This window comes from Sipha flava, unplaced genomic scaffold (genome assembly GCF_003268045.1).
Source record: "Sipha flava isolate LNK unplaced genomic scaffold, YSA_version1 232_pilon_pilon, whole genome shotgun sequence".
Classification (NCBI taxonomy): domain Eukaryota; kingdom Metazoa; phylum Arthropoda; class Insecta; order Hemiptera; family Aphididae; genus Sipha; species Sipha flava.
The window spans coordinates 1000344-1025990 of NW_020272869.1; the positions used below are offsets into that span (position 1 = coordinate 1000344).

General features: G+C 29.2%; 1 protein-coding gene across 1 annotated transcript in view; it reads left to right on the forward strand.

Annotated features, from left to right (window-relative positions):
- The window catches only part of LOC112683661 (zwei Ig domain protein zig-8-like), a 517617-nt gene extending 498866 nt beyond the window's left edge, over window positions 1–18751 (forward strand). Inside the window, exons 5-7 of the mRNA XM_025554794.1 lie at window positions 423–550; window positions 14775–14943; window positions 17329–18751. Coding sequence (XP_025410579.1) covers window positions 423–550; window positions 14775–14943; window positions 17329–17429 — 398 coding nt within the window. The 3' untranslated portion in view covers window positions 17430–18751. The remainder of the gene's footprint in view (window positions 1–422; window positions 551–14774; window positions 14944–17328) is intronic.
- The last annotated feature ends 6896 nt before the right edge of the window (window positions 18752–25647 follow it).

Below are 25647 nucleotides of genomic sequence, written 5' to 3' on the forward strand. Positions count from 1 at the left end.
ATTATGTCGTTGGTAGTAGTTGTTCAAATGAGACGAGAGTGTATTTTTGATAAAATCTTACAAATCATTAATACCGATGACTTTTAATGATCACGATATTTATTATTCATATGTCAGTGTCAGACTTCCAGTGCAACATAAACTATTGTATGGATTAGGAAAGATTTGCTTTATAATTTGTTTTTCCGTTACAGTATAGCTGTTTTGAATACAACAACCACAATAATTGCCATTCTAGTAAATACATTTTACCGGTTCTGTATATACTAGTCGTAACAGTTTTTCTCTTAAAGCCGAAACATTTATGACTTTTAATTATGAACTACGGCGTCTGCCTGCATCTATGCTATGTTCTCATAGTTCTCAAAAAACATTTAAATAACATACGGTTAAAAATGCCTGTTTTTATTTTTTTATTTCAGAACCTAGGACGGACATTATTGGAGGACCCGAAATATTTATCGATCGAGGAAGCACCATCAACCTGACATGCATCGTACTTCACAGCCCGGAACCGCCGTCTTATATTTTCTGGAACCACAACAGTGCTGTAAGCCAATAGTTTTATTATTTACATTTAAATCTATGGTTATTTTCAATCACATATTAATACATTAATCAAACAAAATAAATTTATAATGCAATCGTAATTTAAATATTTAAACATTGGTGTTTAATATAATATTATGCTATATATTTTTTTCTTTATAATTTCAAGCTGTCAATTAATATAATCCTGTTAAATAAACCCTTATAATAAATAATTTTGTATATTTTTACCGTTTTAATAATCAAACGTTTTTAAATGAAATATCCGTCTACTATCATATTCAAAATATTGTTTTTAAAAATTATTCAATTTTTTTCAAAGAATTTTGATCAGTCAACATCGAAGTGTCAGTTGAGAGAAATTTCATTAGACGTTTTATAAAGTCTTCCAAGGCACTCATTAATACTTTTTTAATGGAGTCCCAGAGTTGTTAAACTAAAATCGAGCTACTTAAATCTAATTTTAATAATATTTGCAATAAGCAAAAACGTCTGTATATATTTTAAATTGACTTTATAGTTACGTTAAGTACGCTATTTCTTATGTATCTTACAGATTTTCCCAACCGAATAATTTTTTAAAAAAATAATGTATATTCAATTCGAACTAAAATAATGTAAAAATAACAAAAATCAGTCGAATTAATCAGACATATACTAAATAGTTTGTCAGTTACGATATCCTAAAAGTCACTATTGATGTGTTAAATAATATTATTGACTTTGCACTTATCTGACAATAAATTTTTAATTCGAAACCGGTCGTAATTTACAAAAATAATAATAATACTAGCTTAGCATAAATTTATTTAATTATGTATTGAAGAATAAAAAATAAAAAATGAAATTCATGTACACAAGATATATGTATATAGTATACGATACATATAAGATTACATATCGTGGTTTTGAACCGTTTGGATTTTTAAGATATTATTATTATATTTTCGTGTATATATTTACTTAAAAATTTGAAAACACATGTGTTTGTTTGATTATAAGCAAAATACTTATGTTTTCCGAAATCGACAGATGTGATAAAGATTAAAATATCGAAAAGATCTCTATAGCTCAATTGCTTAAATAAAATCTTACAATTTTTCACCATGGCTTCCCAATATAATTATAAATATTGAAATATCACCAAATAAAAAAAAAGTATAAATTCAACAATAACAAAGACCATTTTAAAGTCATCCTAGATATACATATACCAAAATTGTAATATATTCTACACAGACGGTTCAAAAACTGAAAAATGTTTTGGTATTGAAGTAATTTTACACATATATAAAGCGATTGTATACAGATTATTAAGTGAATCGTCGATAAATATCAATATCAGTACAAAAAACAATATATCTCAGTAAAAAACATGAAAATAATTGTACAAAAACCTTAAAACATTGACTCGATCAACACACTTAGTAGCTTAGGTAACACAATAAACCCATTATTACTAAACTGAGGAAATAAATCAGTCAATGTCAATCAAGTCAATGCATAGCGGTATTCATATCACTTTTATTTGATTAACGGGTCACTCAAATATAGAAGCGAACTAAATGGCCGACAAAGGGACAAAAAAATGCAAAAAATTGATATCATAACATATTTTAAAAATAAAAACACATATTTAAAACTCAACCAAAATAAAAATGTAAACCCATTGGTTGAAAAAACCGTCTAAACTCAGAGATATCAAAAAACCAATTTAAAATTGTTAAAATCTGAATCTCTGTGGAAGAAAAAAAAATTAATTAACCGTCTCTGGATAGGTCATAAAAGGCTAACATTTAAGTTCCTCATGACCAAAGAGGTTCCTCAGTGCATAACTTGTGAGGTTATTTTAACAGTCAAACATATAACAGAATGCTATAAATACAACAACGACCTCGAAGAATATAATATTTCACCCAACATGGACGAAGCATTAGATCTGACATTGAATACATCACAAATTTGCTAACTTTTCTGAGAAAAACTGACTTAATTCTTTAACTAACAATACTATTAATTCACGTTTAGTACACATGTGTATAAAATTTTAATTATTTATTTTATATATCTAATCAACCACATATTATGCTCAATAACGTATACCCATAAACTAATAAACTTTTTTGCTGATGTTTAATTTTTCGGTTGTTCGATGATAACAAAAATTATATTAATTTTAATACTGGAGTATGTACATGACTAAGGGCGTATTTAGATTTACTTCTAGGAGGGAGGGGCGACTCAAATTTTTTCTTTAGTTCAGGCTCAACATTTACAAGTAAAATTTTTGCTAATATTTATATCAGGTAAATCCTTAATATTTGTGGTTTTTTTTTTTTTTAATCTAATGCCGATCCACTTAGAATGGTCTTTTGTGTAGTTCTCTTTTAACACCTATTTGTGTTTTGAAAGTTTCGCTTGTGTTATATCTAATTTTTCACTAAGTATGGACTAGGTCTTCGATCAAAATAATATGTATTATTTATCGTTATGGGACATATAAACGTTATAAGCAGTTGAGCGTTTAACGCTATAAATAATTTAACCATTATTCAATTTAAGCGTTTAAACGTTATACAAATTTAAACGTTTAAAAAATTTTCCGTTTACCGTTGACAGTTAAAACGTTATGAAAAATTTAACGTTTTGCGTTAATTAAATTAGTGTACAATTTGAAAGTTTTTAAATGTAAGTAATACTCTAAATTAAATCATAATTTTTGTTTCTTAATAAAATACCCATTACTTATATAAAAATTGTCTTGGTCTAAAAATTCTCGGGGGGGGGGGTCGATTGCCTCCCCTCAAATACGCCACTGTACAAGGCATATGTGACAATTTTTAAACTTTGCAAACTAAAGCATGAGTGTTTCATTTTTACTCTGAGCAATATTTCTGTCTTACATTTATTATATGCTTTATGGTAATATTATGTTATGCGCATTGTACTATAAAGTACACTGTTATGCCCCGTCGAACGGAATATTACACGTAATGTATTTATTTCGGGATATGCGCCCACGAAATGTGTAATATAATAATATTTACATACTATGTATAGTGATAAATATAAATATGCAAAGACACTAAACGTGGTTGTAATACAAAACAACACGTGAACATAGTGGCCACGCAAAAGAACCGTAACAGCAAAAATGCAGTACCCTTTTCCCCCGAAGACGTCATGTGACTTTTTATTTTGCTAAAATGGCGAAGTTTATCTATTATTTTGTTATCTATAGTCCTCCTAATGATTTACTTTTTTCACTGTAGTTTATTTGAAACACTTCTTTTTTATCAGTTTTATTGCTTTGTACTTAATCAAATAGATATAACTATTTTTCCGTCTATAAAAACATCTTATTGAACATTAATCTTCTATATTCAAAAAAAAAAAAAAAAAAACATTAACAAAGAGATACCTAATCAATTTTAATTAGAATATTTAATAAATAGATTTTGTAATAATAAATATGTCCACATTTAAAACGTATACAATTTTTAAAGACTATAATTTCATAGTATAGGACGTGGGTATTATTGGATTTGCAAGTTTTCTTCTGCGGCTCTTATTTATCGCTAAATAAGTTTTAAATGTATTTTGTGTCAGTACGAATTGAATTCTTAATATTTTCCAATTTTTCGAACTTTTTAATTTCTATTGCAATTCTGTTGACTTTATTCATTTTTTGAACAATTTTAACTATTTTACATGTTATTTCCATAAATGTATCAAACAACTATAAGTCTGAAATATATGATTTATTGATATTCATGTATTGTTTAAATGATTTATTGTGTATTGACATTATTGTCCTCATGATACTTTGATTATTTTTAAAATCGTATCGATCGTGTCATACTGGGATTATCGGATTTGTCGAATTTATAATCCATATAGATAAACAGTGGCATAGCCAAGGGGGTTAACGGGTTATAACCCCGTTTGAAATATATCTTTTAATTTATAAAATATATAATAAATTTAAGGCATAGGTATATAGGCATCACTCTAGATAAGATTAAACTTAACTCGTTTAAACTAATTTTTGGAACGTGATTATTTGACAATCTGTTTTTCAGGCAATCCATGAATTTCATCTGAACCCGATATTTTATACTTTTGTAAATATTCCGAAAATGTTTCCACTATTTTTAAAAAAAGAAAATTTGAGTTTGAAAATGAAAAAAAAACTCTTATAGTTTAATGTATTTATACATTTTTTTGAAGTAATTATTTTTTGTTATGAATTATAACAAAAAGTTATTTTTCGTGTATGATTCCTAATTTTTAAACGTAATTTTCGATATTTTTAGTGCCATACTGCAATCAATTTTACTACTTTTTGACTACTACAATATCCGTGTCCTATTATTTAATTTCTAATTATTTATCTCTCTTTTATTTACGTCATAACATAATGATTTATTTTTAAGGCTGGGGATTTTATGTGTAATTGTATTTGTCAAATAGCAATAGGTTTATTAAACGTGACATAAAATAAGAATAAAAAAATTAGAATCGCATTACGTCCATTCATTATAGAAACAATATGATAATGAAGTTATACGATAATTTGGTCACAATTTATTTAAAGCACGTGATTATATTTACCATTTTTCATCCAAAAAGTAGTTATGAACTCTTTTTAATATGTATTATTTCCATTATAACCGTTATGGACTTCACCCACGCACGTCGTCGTTGTTCGCCTTTTACTGCAACGTTTCAATTGTCTGCGGTAGAATAGTACTTCGTCTGTATAGCGACCGATTTCTAAGTATTTTTCCTGTTGCGATTTTTCAATGAAAATGCGGAACCTCAAAGTACGTGTGTGTGTCATAATGCAACGTAAGTATGTTTCCCAGAACTCGTCGGAAAACGCTTTTGCATTTCTACGTGAGAATTTTTTTTTTTTTTTAGGAAGATTGGAAGATTAAATGTGCATTGTGAGTGTGTTATGGTGGTTAATTTTTCGAACCGAGTGCCAAAGAGATGGTCACCCGTTCGCTATGAATTCCATTGATGCGTGTTTACGATGTTTTTCTCATCGTTTTAATAAACCCGACGTGCCGTTCGGTTTCCAAAAATGATTCTGTGGTGCCCTGAAGATATGTTTTGTTACTCTATTAGCACCTATATATAGCCAAATAATTTCTTAACCCGGTTGGTAAAATTAACTTTATGTAAAAATATATTTGCATAAAAGTATAATTTTTGACATTGATGATAAATTAACGATAAAATAAATGTAGTTAATTATTTAAATCAATGAAGTCAACAAATTAATTAAATTTAATTATTCTATAATATTAACAGTTTAAATTATTATTATAGTATGAATATTTTATGTTAAATAGTATCCGGCTATCAAATCTCGACGATTAATAATTTTAATCTACAAAATTAATTAAAAACATTTTTATAACTTTTCGACAAGCTTTTTTTTTTCGTATCACGTAAATTTAGTATTTTTCTTTTTGTTATTTGTTGTCAGGTTTTTTCAATATTTTGGGAAACTTTTAAGAAAATCAAAAATAACCTTCCAAATTCACCAACAGTACAATATTTCCTAAAAAAAAAAAAACAGATTTATTCAAAATCCATGCATTCTTCGCTCCGTTCAGTATCTAAAATGTATTTTCAAATAATCACAAAGAAATTCGAGTGAAATAAATAAAAATGTTCATTTTTTTTTAAATCATACTGTTCATAAATGTCTTTTGATAAATTCTTACCTGTATAACACAATTTATCAAATTATATTTTATTTTGCATAACTTTGTTTCGCTTGTTTACCCGTTACATGAATATTAATCAATAAAAGTAGGAGTGAAACTAATGTAGCCGTACTGATATTATTTTCGTTACTATAAAATATAATGAATTAACACATTCATTTCTTAAAGTTTCTTGGTACGAAAATTTAATTCTTGTTGAACTAAATATTATTTGTCGGATTCATATTATCCATAAAAGTATTTAAACCACGAACCAGAACCGTAACTGAAAAGAACCGGTACTGGAACCAGTTAACCTTTAAAATTTAGGAACCGTAACTGAAACCGGAACCTTTATTTCCAAAAATGAAAAACTGTAACCTTAACTAAAAAAGGGTTAATTTAATTCAGTTATTTAGACTAGTAAAACTATAGTAATGACTATTTTGTTTGTCCATTTGTCGGTTCAGAAAAATAAAAGTCAAATCTTTTTATGTTTTTATTATTTTGTGTTGTAAAATATAATAATGTAATGCATATAAAAAGTAAATTTGTAATATTATTATTATTTTTGTATGTTTATTAAAGAGTGAGTATATCACCTATCTTGTCTATTAAGTATTAAATATAATTAATGTTTATACAAATTTGTAACTAACACAGTAGCCAGTATTAACTTTGATTCCTAATTAAAATTAAATTTTAAATTAAAGATATATATTTCATCAAATCATAATATTTCACAATATTACAAAATATTTTACAAATTCTTACTATGAGTTGGAATAAAATAACAACTAACAACCTAACTCAAGGAATATAATAGGCTGATATATAATATATATATATATATATATTTAATATATTTATAACTATTTTTTAACTATCCATAATACCTTCTATTTTCATGAAATGAAACAATTACAATTTAAAGAAGAATAAATAAATAATTTCATTTTATTTTTTAATAAATTTCTAATAATCTGAATTAACCGAAATTAACCGGTTCTAGGACCTTACTTTTTAAAAAACCGAAACCGTAACCGGAACCAAAATAACCTATAGGTTCCAGTCCCTGATTTAAACAGTATACAATATAGTTGTTGAATACTATTATTCGATTATAGTTTTATATTATTATCCATATTATAAAATGGTATTCAGTTTTAATATAAAAGTCCACACGTTGTTATCGATATTTACTATGCGGCAGAGACGGGTAATTGGTGGCCATCGTAACATTATGATCCGGCCTACGTTACCTTTTAAAACTGTATATGTATATAAATCTTAAGTTTCAAAATAGAATTTATTAATTTAAATGTAGAGAAAACGTTGTGTATTTATTTAACAGTATACTCATTAGTAGAATGTTGATGTTAAATTTTATCCGATGTTGAACTCACTACTACTTCCCTTCCTAGATTACTAAATATGGAATATCCATAGCTAATACTCATTGTATTAAATAACTTAGTGTAGTTGTATCAATAGTTTATCTCTATCGTTTTCGCTTTTACTGTATGGTATTTATATCGTCCGCCGACCGTCAACAACTCACCATGGACTTAACCCGAGCAATACTAATATTGTATATTTATAAAACAGTAATAATAACCATTTAACCTGTGTCGATTCAGCTAGTGCCCACACATTGGAAAGGGCCGACGTTTTCGTTTTATTAAGAATATAAATAAATAAACAAATATTTTAAGGGTCACGTTTTATTTTTTCATTCTCGGTCACGATTTTATTGACTTTATATATACCTGATGAGGAATTTTCAATTCGATATCGATCGTACATTACAAATATACTAATACGACAGGCTCAGCTTTTATTTATTTATTTATTTATTTCTATATATACACTATTTGTTTAATTATTTATACATTAATTTACGAGTATTAACTATTTAATAATTTTTAATTTTAATTTTATTATTAGTTAAATCGTCAAATTGGTGAAGTAAATAAAGTACAGATGTGTGATATCGGTAAATTCAACATACTATGGCTAGCTTAACTACCAGACTTCGCCTATTTTTAAATTAAATTTTTAAATCAAAATATATTGATTAATTTTAAAGAAAAAAAAATATTTAATTAAGATAGTTGTGATATAAAGATAAAGTGATTTAAAACTATTATATTAATTTGTAGTTTTTAATTTCGGCCAGGATTTATTCATGATAGTGCGTAAACAATTATAACTGAAATGCCGAATAAAATGATTATGTGAATAATATTTCACTCGTAGAAGTATTTGGTATAACCTCGTGAAAAAAAAATTGTTAAATTATTTAAAAGACAACGCTAAAAAAACCATATCCTTTAAATTAAACCCCTCCCCCTCAGACAAAGAGATTATTAAATATCGGATGATGTAATGACACTCAAAAAAGTATTTGGATCATTTCATGAAAAAAATTGGAAAAATGTTAAATAGTGTTGTCACAAATTGAACATAAAAAAGACCGTTTTTATATAAATATATAAAAATAACAGTAATAGTAATAATAAGTAACTTTAACTACTAGTAGTAATTTTCTATAATGTAATATTTTCCTATTTTGCACAGCAATAATAAGTAATAAGAATAACAAACGAGATCAGTAAACACTATTTGCGGTTTTAACGAAATCCAAAATTTTAAATATTATAATAATTAATGAGAGAATCTGTGGCACCAAATATGAGTTGAATTAAATAATCATAATAATAATTAGTGATGATCAAAACAAAAACAAGACTTTCAAAATCTTGGTCTTGGTCTTGGTCTTGCGCAAGACTCTTGCAAGACTCCTGTTATTTTCACAATATAAAAAAAAAAACTAAATATCTACCCGTTATAGCTGTGTAGGTTTTTTGCTACGCCTTCTAAGATGAAACTTAAGTCCAATATATTATATAGTATATTAATAATATAAAACAATCAAACAATTTAATTTTTATTATAGATATTCATTTAAGACTTTGCATTTTAAAATATTATGTTTATATTATTTTACTTGTAAATACTTGTATTAAAATACCATAAAGTCCACTTTATTAATTTTAACTTTTTATTTTTCAAAAAAAAATTGATTTCGTTGAAAACTAATATTATGTTTTTATATAATAAAAGTAGGTAATTACAATGTTACCACACTAAATACCACATTACATTTTATATAGTTTCTGTATTGGAATTTTTTAAAAAAAACTGAAAATCTAATAATTTTAAAATAATTCTATATTTATAGTAAGTTAATACCACTTTTTATTTTATTTTTTTCATTAAAATTTAATCAATATTAGTTGAAATATATGTGAATGCAGAATGAAATATGTGAACATGTATTTATCTCTAAATAGTCAGACATGTTATAATAATTGTTAAGATCCATGGAAATTAGTAACATAATAGTAACATTACCTAGTAATGTTATTACCTAGTAAACCATTAGTAACATAACCTATACTGGTGTACAATATACATATATATTATGTAGCATGAAATAAAAAAAAATACTTGTATTTGTATTCAAATACTTTTTTATTCGAATACTAGTATTAGTATCTTAATAATTGTTCAAAAGTATTTTTTACAAGACTGCAATATTATTAGTGGAATTATTTGTTATTATCATATTTTTATTATAATTTATTACACAAGTTTGATAATTATTAATAGGTCATACGAGCTGGTCTCTTCCAATTTGTAGCATTTTCCGCGCCGAATTTCGGATAGCTTCGACGAAATTAAAAAACATTAACCGTAATGGACGCCGTAAGAATAGTTTTTCCCTTTTCCATTTCACTTGTGACGTTATTATTAGCTAATGGTCCAATAGATTGTACTCAATACTCTAGCAGAAGTCCCGCGGCTTTAATATATTACTTGAAAAATAAATCTTTTTTTTTCCCATCGTTTATTGAACGATGTTTCAAAAGAGTTATCAACATTATTATGATCGTGTAGATACCGTGTACAAAATTTTACCTACAAACAACCGTTATTTATCGTCTGATCGTTGAAATAAATCAAAAATTTCGATAATTGTACATGTATATATTATATTTCAATGTATCAATTACGAATCATTTTTATCCGTTAACGGTTGTTCGTACTAATGTAATCTATTCGGTTATAATCCCAAATCACTCAATTTTAAAGAAATACAGGACAAAAATGTACAATTTTAGTTGATTAGTGACTTTTACCTGAACATATTATGGGAAAACTCTCCATGCGCTTATTGAAATAAAAATACTTAATATATTTTTCATTCCTTTGTGGTAATACGTGTCAGTGTATCGAAGTAAATATTTCGTAAGATATCAATAACCATAAATAAATACGGTTAGTTGGAGAATAAAATTGAGAAATTATTCTTTGATGAAATCCTTCTACTCCATTTGAATTCGTTTTTATAATATTTTTCTTAATTTAACAATCTCAGTTTTCAATTAAAAATGTTCTTTTAATGAAGCATTTAAGAATGTAGTTTCAAGTAAAAAACAATCTTGTGTCTGAAATATTGAAATTGAATAAATCCATTACCGCATTATTGGATCAACACAGATAATAACATAATTTTAAAAAATTTCAGAAAACACATTTATAGAAATGTAATCCTTGTAAACCCTTGTAAAATGAAACGGAAAAGTGGACAGTTTATATTTATAGATCATTTTGGATTCAAAATCAATAGTATGTGGTTTTTGAACTATCTTCACGACGGATCTCTACAGTTAGATAACTACTTGTATTAATTTTGTGTATCGAAATACATTAGCTTTCTGTCTTGTATGCAGATAATAAGTCTACAGTCACCTAAACATGTCGGGAACAAAATAAGTTGATCATAGTCTTGTATTTTTGCGGAAAGTAATATTATCGAAGATGTACATTATGTATCCGTTATTTTTCCGATGCGTGTTATAAAAAATATATAAACACAATATGGTGTATAAATGCACTATATTATTCGTTTATAATACAGAGCATTCGGCTACACATTACTTTTTACGATGTACCTAATATTATTATACTTGAAGTTTTGTTTGAAAGTCTTGAGTAAACTCTGCTATTACGATATTTATAAAATATATATATAAACAATATTTGTGTAATAATAATATTTATTGATAGTTTTTCGATCCGATGAGGACAGGTTGGCCAATATTGTGTGTATAATATAAAGACTCTATGTGTGGTTTTAGCCATACTTCTTCCACCCTCTCATTCCTGACCGTCGCCTTAAACTAATAACAGGGTATATCTGTGCATGCACACGTACATTAACACATTATACGATGAACAATGAACTTTCTACTAACGCACATGTATATACGTAAAGGCAAATATTGAGGATCAGTAAGGAGTATCGAAGAAGGATTCTACGTAACTCGAATATAATTCTACTTATCGACCCATGAATCCACCGTGAAACATATTATGTTATTATATAAAAAAAAAAAAAAAATAAATAAATAAAGTTATTTCTACGCGTAAAAATATATTTGAAATGAGAAGAACATAGTGTGTTTATTTTTCAACGTACGTTGTACATAGCATTATAATACTAAAACATATTAAATTTATGCTAATCCGGCGTCGAAAAAATGTAAATTACTGTTATTATTAAATATTCCGCTATAAAGAAAACTAAAATAATGTTAATATATGAACGTTATCAAACACTGTAAATCATAAGAAAAATTTTTAACACAAACACAAAAAATCAGAAAAAACAAACCATAAGCTTGTATATTTTTTTACAGCCATACAAAGATCCGATCAATAAATAAACACACACAAGCACACATTTAAAAAATGCCCGTTCTCCAACTCGATATAAAAATGTGTAACTAACCAAGTTTTCAAATCCTTGGAGAATATTACTAAAGTTTTGATGGTTGGCTTTGAGGTTAGTACTTACAAACTTTCTCAACCACAAGCTATGAATAGCACAACCATCAAGTTCATAAGTTCAGTATTGGCTATTTGTCAAATTGTTTTTCTTGATAGTTTGGAAGTTAACAAAATAAAACAAATAACTGATTAACTAGGTTAAATAGAAACAAAAAGTTTTCGATAAATTAAATACAGTTCTGTTACAATTAAATATACCACCTTCAAAAAGAAAACATTCTTTTGACACAATATTTGATTAAAGTTGATTCACAATTAATTATTTTTTTGGAATAACTTTGACACAAAAGGTTGCAAAATATGTTCGTAGTGTCACAGATCATGTACTCGTATATTGAAAATTATAATCCATGATGATAACATAGGTGCTGACAGTTTTCAATTGAATTATTTACTGGAATTTAACACGTTTCATTTAAACAAAACAGAAAACCATATAATATAAAAATTATGGCCACATACATTACATTCAGTGATAAAACAATAGGAGGTATAGGATGTATTCGATACAAATGTATTGTATTCATTCACTCTAGCCCAAGATCAATGTTTCATAAACGTAAATATTTTTAAAAATAAAACAGTTGAGTAAAATAATCCAAAAATGAGTAGGAATTCGTGGATCATCAAACCGTTTCTACGAAATTGCTTAAACAATATTAAAAATTATAATATAAAGTGTATTTTTAATAATATTCATATCGTATATGAGCATCAACATAAGCGTACATTTTTGAGAGTCCATGTTATGAACATAACTATATTAGAATGTAAAAACTATGTAAAACTATCTAGTTAATGCACGATTTAACCAAAACAACCAAATACAGCAAAATAAAACAAACACCACTTATTTGTGGACGAATTATGTTTTATAAAAATAAAATTATCTAAAAAGACGAAATAAACCTATACCATATAATATAAATAACGTGTTCGAAAGAAAAAAATATATATATATCGCAGTTAAGAGGAAACAACCGTTCAATTTAACGCGAAAATAAAAATGGTAAATTTTTATTCCATGTTTTTCGAATGGAATTCATTAGGTTGTTTTGGTAGAAGTGGTGCACTTTTCCGCTTCCACAAATTTCCCTCTAAATTCATTGTTTGCACATGCAGTTGTGTGTTTGCATGATTTATGATCTGCAAATAATATTATATTTCATGAAGCATTATAATTTAAGCTCATAAACTATGCTCATTGTCGATAACATCAAATAATTCTCTCACTATTTTTAACATTCAACAGAAAAATAAATTTTACAGTTTTTGGTAACAGAACATTTTAAAACCAATAATTTCTTTTCAAAAATACGTGATTCATAATAAAAAAATGCCATCTAGATACCGTTTTCAAAAACTAAAGTAATATAAATTGTTAAAGAAGTATATGCAAACTCTTGGATGTATGAATGCAGAGAAGCACCCGTAAGAACATTCTAAGAATGAAGTTAAAAATAAAAGTTTCATAGTTTCACTACTGAGGAATACATGAAATTCTTATAATGATTTGAAACTTTTAAAACGTAAGATTGAATATTTTTTATCAAAAAAATGAAATCTGTTCCCATAAACTCTCACAACTACAGTTGATATTTATATTATGAGTATAGTTTATGAAAACTTTTTACAGAATAAAATCCGAGAGTAATATGGTGTGCAATAAGATTTCCCGGGACTTAATAATACACGTAAATTGTTTTTTACGATGTTGTAAATCAATATTTTACTATGAACGATGCCTTTTACGACCATAAAAATACACGTTGTTTCAATACTGTTTTACTTAAAGGTTAAAAATAAAAATAAACACAATTCATATATATCTATATATGATATATAAAATATTTAATAATATTACGTGAAAACAAAAATGGTCAGTAAAAACAAGGCATGCATATCTCTACTCTCATATGCCAGTGATTTCCGCCGCCGACAACTAGCATGATAAGTGACGTCTCGGAAAACTTTTTAGCATGTTCCTAAACAACCACATATACTCGTATATATTTATTACAATGTTTTTGATTGGTTAAGATACACTATATTGCACTTGAACCACCAACAATAAATCGTATCACACCGTAATGTTTTTTTTTCCCAGAAAATATGTTTTATCGTAATATGTAATTTAAAAAATATCTAGTCGTGGGCCTTCGTAGTAAAATAACCATAATATATTATATTCATACAATATCTACCGGTTACAAAATATTTAAAAAACCAGCGACGGATAAGAATAATAAAAAAAAAATAATCGAATTCTATAAATATCAGTTTAATATGTCTATAGAATACGGAATATGAAAATCAAAAAATATAATTAATGTAGGTAGGTATACACATCATCAAGAGACTAGAAGATACCTTAAAATATAAGGCTGAAGTGATACACTCGATGGCGGATTTCGGTACAAAAAAAAAAGTGACTTCGACTGTTAATAATCATAATAATAATAATAATAATATGTATGTAGGACCCATATGGACGTTTCGTTGAACGTCGGTAAATATTCAAAACATGGCGCTATGTGCGTCGTCTGCATACGTATTTTAACATTTTAAACTATACATGTATTGCAGATAATCAGTTACGATTCGCCCAGAGGAGGTGTGAACGTAGTCACCGAGAAGGGGACGGTAACCACCAGCCATTTGCTGATACAGGAAGCCAGAGTCGAGGACAACGGCAGATATCAATGCAATCCGTCCAACGCGCAACCGAAGTCCATCAACGTCCATGTGTTGAATGGTAAGCAAACGGTTGAAAAACGATTTTACGTTTTTACAACTGCATTTTGACCGGGGTAAACTAAATTTTCGTATCATACGTACACAGAGATGTAGAAATGCGTAAAGTGAACGTTGGTCACAGATAGGTGTTGCGGTTAAATGCGACCCGGCATTGCTAGCTCCCGACGAATGGTCCATAGGGGTAGTTTTCAGCAACCATGTCCATGGCCCACGTGTTGCAAAATGTTACCCCATCGCATGGACCCATCGTCACCGCTATCGATAAATGTGGCTCGGACCGATAAATGAAAAATAATGATATTCTGACATTACAACATAATTATGAACTACTGTTGTGCTTTAACATTTTCAACTATATATTATTTAGTGATTTCAGTGCTGAAAATTAATCGTGTACATTTTTTTTACCGTTTCAAATATCATTCAATTCGTGGTTGTTTTTATTGATTGCCATAAAATTATAATAGTAATTAAATTTAAGATTTTTGTAAAAAGACTATAGTTGATACTTATAACCTATACCTATAACTAAATAACATTTACGGCTAATATTATAAATAATAACATTAAATTAGTTAAACTACAAAGTTTATTTAATATTTCTGTATAATTAAAATCATCAAATACATAATACATTTATTCCGAATAAGTATATAATATTATTTAAGGATACTGTTCCAAACAATTATTGAAAATATCTTTCAAAGATGGTTAAAAAATAAAATATATATAGTCCAAGTTTATTGTTTAATATCTCAATCCACAAAGAAAATGAAAACAAAACGCCAATGTTCAGTAATTTAATTCTGTGTTTTCATTTTTAACATTGTAAAAGTAATCTATAAGTTGCAACCACAAAATGGTATTATAAATATTTTTTATTTATATTTCATTACAGTTGACACTTAATTTTTTTTTTTTTTTTTTTTATTATCAAATATTTTACTTTTATAACAGTTAAACAAAAACATAAAATAGCTTACAATTTCCAAGAACTTCAAGTTTAAAATAATGGAGGAACTTTGTAAACTTAACGAAATCCTATTAAAAAAATAAAAAACAATTTAAAATTCAAATAAACCAACTTTACCATTTTTACCGTAATTTTTTAAATTTACCAGTAATACTATCCAAAAACTATTTTGGCTAGGATTCAGATCACTTTTAATAATGACGAAAAATATGATCCACTGTACCATATACTACAAAAATAATCTACACAGCGTATTATAGTCATATTATGGTAATACAGTGGTCGGTATCACTACGCTGTCCATGCATTATGGTAATGCATACGGTTTCTAGTGTTTCAGTTTCGTACTTTTCCCTTGACCGACGGTGGAGGTCGATCTTCTTCTATGAGTTCCTATCCGTTCCAGATGTTGAAAATCATATCGGCAATGCCATCGTATGTGTAAATAACCCTGTCAACGGAAGTCGATCGTAATAAATATTAATTCTCCTCGAAACCGATTACGGTTTTTAAGACCATTGTTCATGGAAAATACACAGTACTTAACATTAAGAATAGAAACGTGCAGCACTATAGAATACAGATTTGATTTCGGTATCCGTCGTTGAGTATATAGGGAATAATTATCTTTTCCGACGGCTTTTCTGCCCCCGCAATGTTTATTGTTGCATCTGATCTCGTGCTCGCGGGCTTCTCGATTTTCCGCCACGAGAAGAACTGCGCGAATGCAGATCGAACGCGCGTCATCGCGTGATTCACATATCGGACGATTCACTCGGTGTAAGGCTGCGGTCACAGTGGTACCGATGTCGGCCGATTTGACCGAAGACCGACGTCAGTGAAACTCGCCCGATCATTTAAAATAAAGTAAATATTATACAAGTGGTCTTAATGCCTCCGACCGCATTGGTCGATTACACCGACATCGGATATCCATCGGACGAAATTCAATTTGGTTTGTTTTTATCGACCGATTCAGTCGACGTAATCAGTTCAAATACGAATATTATTTTATAATATGACGTTTTCATCATGGACTACAAGAAATTAATAAGTTCGGTTCATGAAACAAGGATCTCATGGGACCATAGTAGTAAATCTTGGTTGGTAAAACAGTGTATGGAATTCTCCATATTTTTTCGTATCCTAAAAAATGTCATTCGTGTAATTCTTTCGCTTTTTTAATAAAAAATATTTAATATTCTCATAACACAAAAATGAGGAGTCATCCGTTTTATAAATTATAACCGGTACTCGTTGCATTGAACGACTGTCGGCCAATTTTATCGGCCGACGTCCGAGGCACTGTGACCATCCTATCACAGACGTCGGCGCTGCTGTGACCGCAGCCTAACACGTATCCGCGCGATACCGCTGCAATGTTGTTAACGCGGACATTTGTTGTTGCAGGAGAGTACCCGGCGGCGATGCAACACGGCGGCCAGGCGCACCAGAGGACCACGCACATGTACTGTTTGATATTTTTCGCGTGTATGCTGTTGCACGTGTAAGCTGCCGTTTGGCCCCGGAGTGTGAGAAAACATTCAAAAATAATTACGAAGCGACCAGCGGACGGCGGACAAACGGACCTCGACGCGCGCATCTTCTCGCCGATAACGCCGGTCAACGGACGTCGGTTAATTAGAACCACGGCGTTTCAATCCGTTCATTTCGTCGTTAACCATAATAATATGATATTTTGTGTGAATCAGAAAAATAAATAGATAGTAAATTTATTCCACGCATTCGCGTCAATCAATCTCCTACGGGTGTGCGCTGAACGAGGGTAGGTTGGGGAAGGGGAGTGAAAGACCGGCGGGGTGCGATGAACAATAACAATTTATCACGAATGTGTACGTTCACGTTCGGTAAAAATAGGATGAAGAGAAAGAGTGGTAGGGAGAGAATCGTAATATTTTTTTTTTTTAACGATGATGTACACCGCAGTACGTCGAAAGCACTATTAGAAGTACAAAGACGTTTATCCCGATCGCGCGTGTATGCGCGTTTTTCATATGTAAGGTCATCTAGTTGTGGTGATGACCGTAGTGATCCATTTTCCTTCATTTTCAATCACGACAATTCAATGGTTTGATGATTAGAAACCTTTTCCCGGTTTTTTAAAAAAAAATAAATAGTTCACTGTTCCAGTTCTATTCTACGTCGTAGATTTTCCCCCGTCCTGTCACGATCTTTCAAGTGAAGCGTAGTTTTTATCATTATTATTATTGTTATTCGAACTCCTCAAACGTCGCACGTGTATACACTGCAACAGCCACAACGGTCAAAACCCCTCTCACTTCGTCCTCCGTGGCCTTTGAAATCCTTAACATCATGTGACTATTTTTATTTCTCAATCGATCAGTCGCACACTCAAAACGAAAGAAAAATCGTAACCCTAAAATAAACTAATTGTTTTTACATCAAAGTATAAAATATTTTTCATATTTTCTCACGAAATATACATATTATTATGGATATTATATAATTATTATAAATATTATTATTATATTCAGCACCAATTTAACGGGTGTGTATTGTATCTTAATATGTTCGTAGCCCGATTATCGCTATTCATATTGCATGCATAACCAGTTATCGTGTACATAATACTATATCAACCACGCAATCCGTTTTTGTTGTATAAAACCGTCGTATAATTTTTATATTTTATTGTAAATAATTTCAACAATTATTTTATTTTCATTATATTATTATTATTTTTTTTTGTCCCCCGCTATATTATAATATTTATATTAAAAGTCCAATAATATCTTTTTCAATCAGATTGGACAACGGAGTATATTATTCTTGTTTCGACCATTGAAACGATAGTTTTAGAAATTATTTTAATACTGAATGTATAATAATGAAATAAAATAATATATACATCAAAATATTAATATATGTAGAAATACTAGAATTATATTATAATATTATAACATTTATCTGATTAGGCGTTAAAAAATGCGCTTCGTATTTAAATTAAATATTGAGAAAATAATTTCAAATCACGTATTATATTGATTAAATTGTAACAAAATATAGAACTATAATGTAATAATATATCGTAGGAAAAAAAAATACTAATTATTAATAACATTATATTTGTTTTATTTTTTATCTTTACAATAAAATAACTCATATTTCTATAATCTGTATCCTCGAGGATCGATATCCTTTAGAGAAAATCTGTACCGCAACCAGAGTAAAACCTGGTTAGAACGATGAAAGTAATGTTATGTAATTGTATATTATATAAGGGCCCTGTTATTGGTAACAGCAATAAAATGTAATTATTTAACTATTAGTTGTCCATATTAGTTTTTTATCCCTTTGTATTTATAATAAAATTGTATATAATATTTATTATGTCATTAAGAGTATCTAACTAAAATTCTAATATTGTACATTTAAAAAGAAAAAAAAAACATTTTATGCAATTGTTACCTATCTAAAATAAGTTAGTAAAAAATGAATGGTTTTTGTAACTGTTTTCTGTTTTATTAATGTTGTAAAAATCGTTATATTAAATAATAATTAATTAAATATTATAACTAAATATATTATATATAAAACATACATAAAACATTTATATGTACTTATATTATATATTATGTGTTCATGCGTACCTATATTATATAATATAAAAAACAAAAAAATTATACTGTACTCGTTTTACTGTTTATTCATTTAATCGCCACATTTACCTTTGGTTATGCTAAGCTCTTAGAATTCAAAAAGATTTATATTCATTGTTCATATTATCAATATAAAAACTGAATGTATACATATATATGGTGAATTTAAACGATCCTGTATGACTAATGATGGGTTATAAAACTTTTAAAAACAATAGAAACATACCCAATATATTTTTTATGATAATACACTTAAATATTTTATCGAAAAATAAATACTGAACAATAATTATTGAAAAATGATTTTTATTTTTGTTTTATATATATATATATATATATATAATTAGCTTAAAAAACTGTGTTGAGTTTATCTATTGTTCACCTTGTGCTTCGAGTGTACAGTTTGGTACGCCCATTCTATTGATACTAAAATAATGCAATTTGTTTGCAGTGTGTTTTTTTTTATTTTATTTTAACTACCGTACAATATATAAAAAAATACCATAAAATAAAACTTTAAATACGAGAGATTTAAGTACAAAAATTGTATTTTAAAATTTCTCAAGGTTTACTTCTTTGAAATTATAATTATTAACAACCGAAACAAATTAAAACCTTAAACATAAACATAAAACATAAAACTATAGGTTATATGTATAAAGGTTGTATTAAGGTATACATTTAATTCGTGAATTATTTTGATATACCTGTATTTTATACTATGTACATAAAATATTCACCATTAATCATGAAAACATTCACTTGTGGCAACGCAAGTTTAAGATTAAAGTTAAAACAAACAAAACTGAACCACGACATTTGAGACTTTCGAAATTGTCGAACAACGTACAAATTATAGCCTGTACTAGTACTCTGCACGGTCCGGTCTTTATTAGTCTGGTCTGGTCTTATCGTATAAAAATAGATGAAGAATCGTTTCGGTCCGAATCAATATTTTTTTTGAATGATTTTGTTCCGGTTCTGGTTTAGGCTAATAATTTCGGTTCGTTCCAGTTTCTAAAATATATCAGATCGGTCAGGTCCGGTCCGGACCCATCGATCCCGATTAGTTTAAAATATACTGCTAATATTACGGCTTGTTTCAAATCTAATATCTATTGAACAATGATTTAAAATTATAAAGACATTATTTATAGAATTAATAACACGAATATTATCATTATAGCCCATGGGAATCAATATTTTACCTCAGCACCGTTGTTTTAAATAAATTGTATGTACTATCATATATATTGTATATATCTCAATACTATTCATGGTACCTATTGGCTATTAATAATTTATTATCGAACATATTTTCAGGAAAAATTATTATTATTCCCGTTATGATGCGGGTAACGTGGAATACTATGGAAGTGCCATGCCGTCTAAATATATAAATCTATGCAACTGTCAATGAAATACTCGCACATTATGATATTGATTCATATTAATTATAGTTTATCCATACATTATTTTGAGGAAACGGAGGTTGGAAATGAAACGTGCACTTCTAATTTCTATCCATTCTTGTCGATGATGCCGGTAAGCGGTAATATTTGGAAAATAGTCGATTAGCCAGGCCAGATAGCAAGTAATTCGATATTTCCACTAAAAATTCTTTGTAAAAATAATTAATACTCAATAATGAGATAAACACGAGTATAGTATAGTGTAAATATATATATATATACCTAATATACCTATACTAAAATATAAATTTATTATAGTCTATTTTCATGGTGCAATATTTTTTTAGTTTGGATCGTTTGTCCGCTCTATTATATTATGTTATACTTTGGGTCTTATATGGTAGAAAAAAAAAGGTCCGCAGTCCGATTCGATCCGATCTATAAGCTTTTACAGTCTGAAATTTATTAATTCGGACCGGTGGTCTGGTCTTGGTCGACTCTAACAAATTATTTTAAATTTTCAGTCCAGTCCGGTCTAAAATTAAATATAGCAATCTATCTGTTCGGTCCGACTTCGATTCTTTTTTAACATTTTCAGTCCGATCCGGTCCCTAAAATTATGGACCGTGCAGAGCACTAGCCTGTACTTATTTAATTATAAGGTCATATAAAAATTCCAAATGTATCACCACGAACAACTGGGCTTATAAATCATAATGTGTCAATAAAATTTAAACACATTAAATTACCTCAATCAAGTTAACTTTTATGTTAACCGGTTTTGGTTTCTACAAATAATTATTCTTCAGTAAAGTTTTAAGATAAATATATTTTATTTAATATTCTATTAATCTATACATATTAAATAATTATAATACTTTACCGTTGGCGTTTACTTTATGCAATTTGATATATTCTGGAGAAACAAAATGGAATTACAGTTGTCCCGATTTCTTATTTATCATATTTCCAAAATTAATTAATTTGAAATTAAACAAAATTTAATTTTCTTTTCTAATAGAGATGTTTTTTTTTATTTGTTATAATTTACCGATTCAAATTTAACTTTTAACTCGGTACAATTTATTATTTGTATATCTACGTATAAATAATAATGAAATATCTAATGTTATTGTATGTACACCAAAAAATTTGTTATTATCGCTGAATCACACTTATCATTATGACGATTAGGTAGATGTTTTGAAATTATTTCGTAATTGGGTATTCAGGATCTAATCGTTAACCTCCATTAATAATCGTTAACCGATCCTCCTCACCAACACTATAATCATCATTTACTATGCACACATAAGTACGGCTCACATGCAAGCCTTAATATTATTGCTTATACTAAAATCCTTAAAAATGATCCGTGTGCGTATGCGTATACCTAATTCTATTTAATTCGAACCATTAACGAGAAGTTGTTATATAATATCCATGATTTTATTACATATGGCTACAAATACCGTACGGATGCTGGTGGTGAATGATTCCGTAAACATTTCAGAGTCACGTATATTATTACAACTATTAATAAATTTATATTTATTTTATAACATCCAATTTTATAAATCACATATCTACACAATTTTACTTTGTTTTAACTGCAGTGTTGCCATACCATTCGTTAAGAATATAATATACCAATAATTCAACGGTAAATAAAATACGTAAATAAAATAAAATACGTTTTACCCGGAACAAAACTATATAGTGTACATTCATAAAAGAGGCTATTTTTTTTTTTTTTTTTAAAAAAGATGTTATCTGTGATGTAGTGTTTTTTTTCCTAACCAAAGTCACCCAAGGCTCAATCCTTAACCCAACTCTCTCTAGGATCTACTGCCACATTACAGACGATACACCAATAATAACCCAAATTAAGTGCCCGGAATCTACAATTCAAAATCTCCAAACATCTCTAAACACCATGACTACTTGATTCAAAAAACGAAAATCAAACCTCAACCCAACAAAATTTACAGCAAAAATCTTCACTCTAAAATGGTATAAAGATTTCCAGTTCATTCTCGTTGATAATCAAGCTATATAATGTAATAATAAAGATGACTTCGTTAAGCACCTTGGTGTGTTTTTTATACAAAAAACTGATCGCGCTCCAGCTTCGAGAAAATGAATTCACGAGCTACTGATGTACGTAAGAGAGGACAGAAATATAATAGAATCAAAGAAAATAAGTATAATGCCCTACGAACTAAAATAATAACGCTTGTTTTGATAATGAACAAAATTAAGCTATTGTATATTTGTGATAATAATAATAATTAATAATAATTCAAACGCTTGATAAATAATAAATAAATACCGTGGTGATCACAACTCGATCCACACTAACCAATAAATAAATAAATTAATAATAAATAATACGAATTACAATAAATACGCGTATACACAAATATAATGACATGCAATTGTTGTACGACTTAATTATGGAATTATGGATTTTCGGATGATAATGACCAAACAATAAATGATGAAGGGACCGGTTAAGATATCCCAAACGGTGTCGCACAGCTGCTGTTGGTCACTGATATAGACTGATAATGATTACACCGACGTCAAACAAATCGACAGAAAACACTGACCCGACACTATAATGACGGTGGAGCCTCGTGACGGAAAAGTTGTTGTCGCCGACGGAGGACGTGACACAGAAACGACAACAAACAAAAATGCCCGTTTTGAGTTGGTCACGTTCGGCGCGTTCGCACTGTGCAAAAAAAAAAACAGACGGGTGAACGGACGCGCGAGATAAGCACGTGCTCGTGCACGACGGGTCGTACTGCGTAAAATGGACGGACGACGCCGACGACGGCATAGAACGAAAACCCAAAAAAAAAGAAATAAGTTCGTGGCTAAATACGGATAGCCCACACCGAGTCGCGTAAACGGTACGGGCAAATGATACAATGTATTTAACAAAAGAAAACCGAAAAATGGCTGTAATGAATTTATGGCGGCGATACGAGCCAGTTTCATGGAAAGTTCAACGGCCGGAATTTTGTCGCGTACGACCTAACACACGCCAGACGGGTCGGCGGCGGCGACGACTGATAACCGTGCTCCACCACGGGAATCTCGTGGCTCAACAGCTGATGGCGATGCATCGACTACGATGCAACGCGACGTGATACTGTGTATCGCCAGCAAAAACTGACATGGAAACTTAATTTAAATTAAAAAAATCACCTAAAATTATGAAAGAATGAATACACTTTATTCCTTCGTCCCTATATCATCCCTCTATCAACCCTCTGAAATCATCTATCTTAGTGTATAACTTCAACCGACCACTAATCACTTATATCTGCCCGCTATGGACAACAGTCTTTTCAATCAAAATTAACGAAATCTAAATCCTTCAAAACAAATTTTTGAGAATATGCTTGAAAGCGTCATGGTTTGAAATTAGAATAGGACGCAGGAATACCTCTCCTCCAAGAGTGATTAAAAACTCAATTTAAAAATATCTGCACCAATCTCAGTACTTCTGACGGAGAACGTTTCTACAACCTTGGTACAAAATAAAAAACCGACGATTAAAACGACAATTACCTCAAGTCTTACACGTTACTCAATATTTTTCGATTAAAATATCGTTCTGTTTTTTAAACGAACCTCCTATCTTTGTGTTTAATTATTATTATATGATTGCATAGCAAATGGCGAAACAAGCATCATGAATCTCACGGTGGTTGATTAATAATGAAATTTTCCAGATTATATTAATTTTCTGTGAAAACTATATTATTTTACGGTAAAATATAAGCCATGTCAATCAACAGTCTTAAATTCGCGTTGTAAACCCCTCCAACTTCCGACGTATAGAAAATATTAAAATCTACCCTTAATATCATTACCCACTCAGTTAAACGAGATGATGATTACACATATCAATGCTGAACACTGTTGATCATACAACGTATGTAACCAATCGTACCTAATCAGTCGCCGGAAATCAATTTTGATTTCGTCTTGTTAAAATCGTATCGAGTTGGACGGATGTTCAGTTTTTTTATGGCGACTGAAACCTACGTATATGATCAGTAGAGCCGTGGTTGTACATTACGAAAACATTTTGCCTTCGACCACGGTTTTACGGTCACGCGATAAAAGAGAGAAATTTGCGCACTTTGCCGGGTCGAATGACATTTTGAGTAGGTCCATAAATTAAAAATTAAGTGTAAAAAATAAAATATCCACAACGATAAAAACCCTCGATCGGTAATTCGCTGAAGACGATCAGAAGCACGAATTTCATTAATGCATAAGGTAATAAGCTAACGGAATAATATGTGTGTATATATATATATGTCCACAGGTCTCGAATTAATATTCTGAACGTGCCAAAAGTGATAAACTAGTGAACGGCAACCCTTCCTTTGTCCGCGCATCGTGTGCACCGGACAGTTTTATTTTTACGGCTCTTAAAAGATTTAAGTATCCATGCCGCGTAAAACGACCGTATCTCGCATTTAGATCAATACTCGACATGGATACGTATACGCACGGACCACAAATCATCCAACTGTGTTCTATGGACGCTCGAACATTTTCGGATAACTGTATTACACATTCTTAGCAGACAAAGTGCTCCACGAAGTCGTGATACGCTAATGCGTCAAGTTTACATGGGACATGAAACAGCA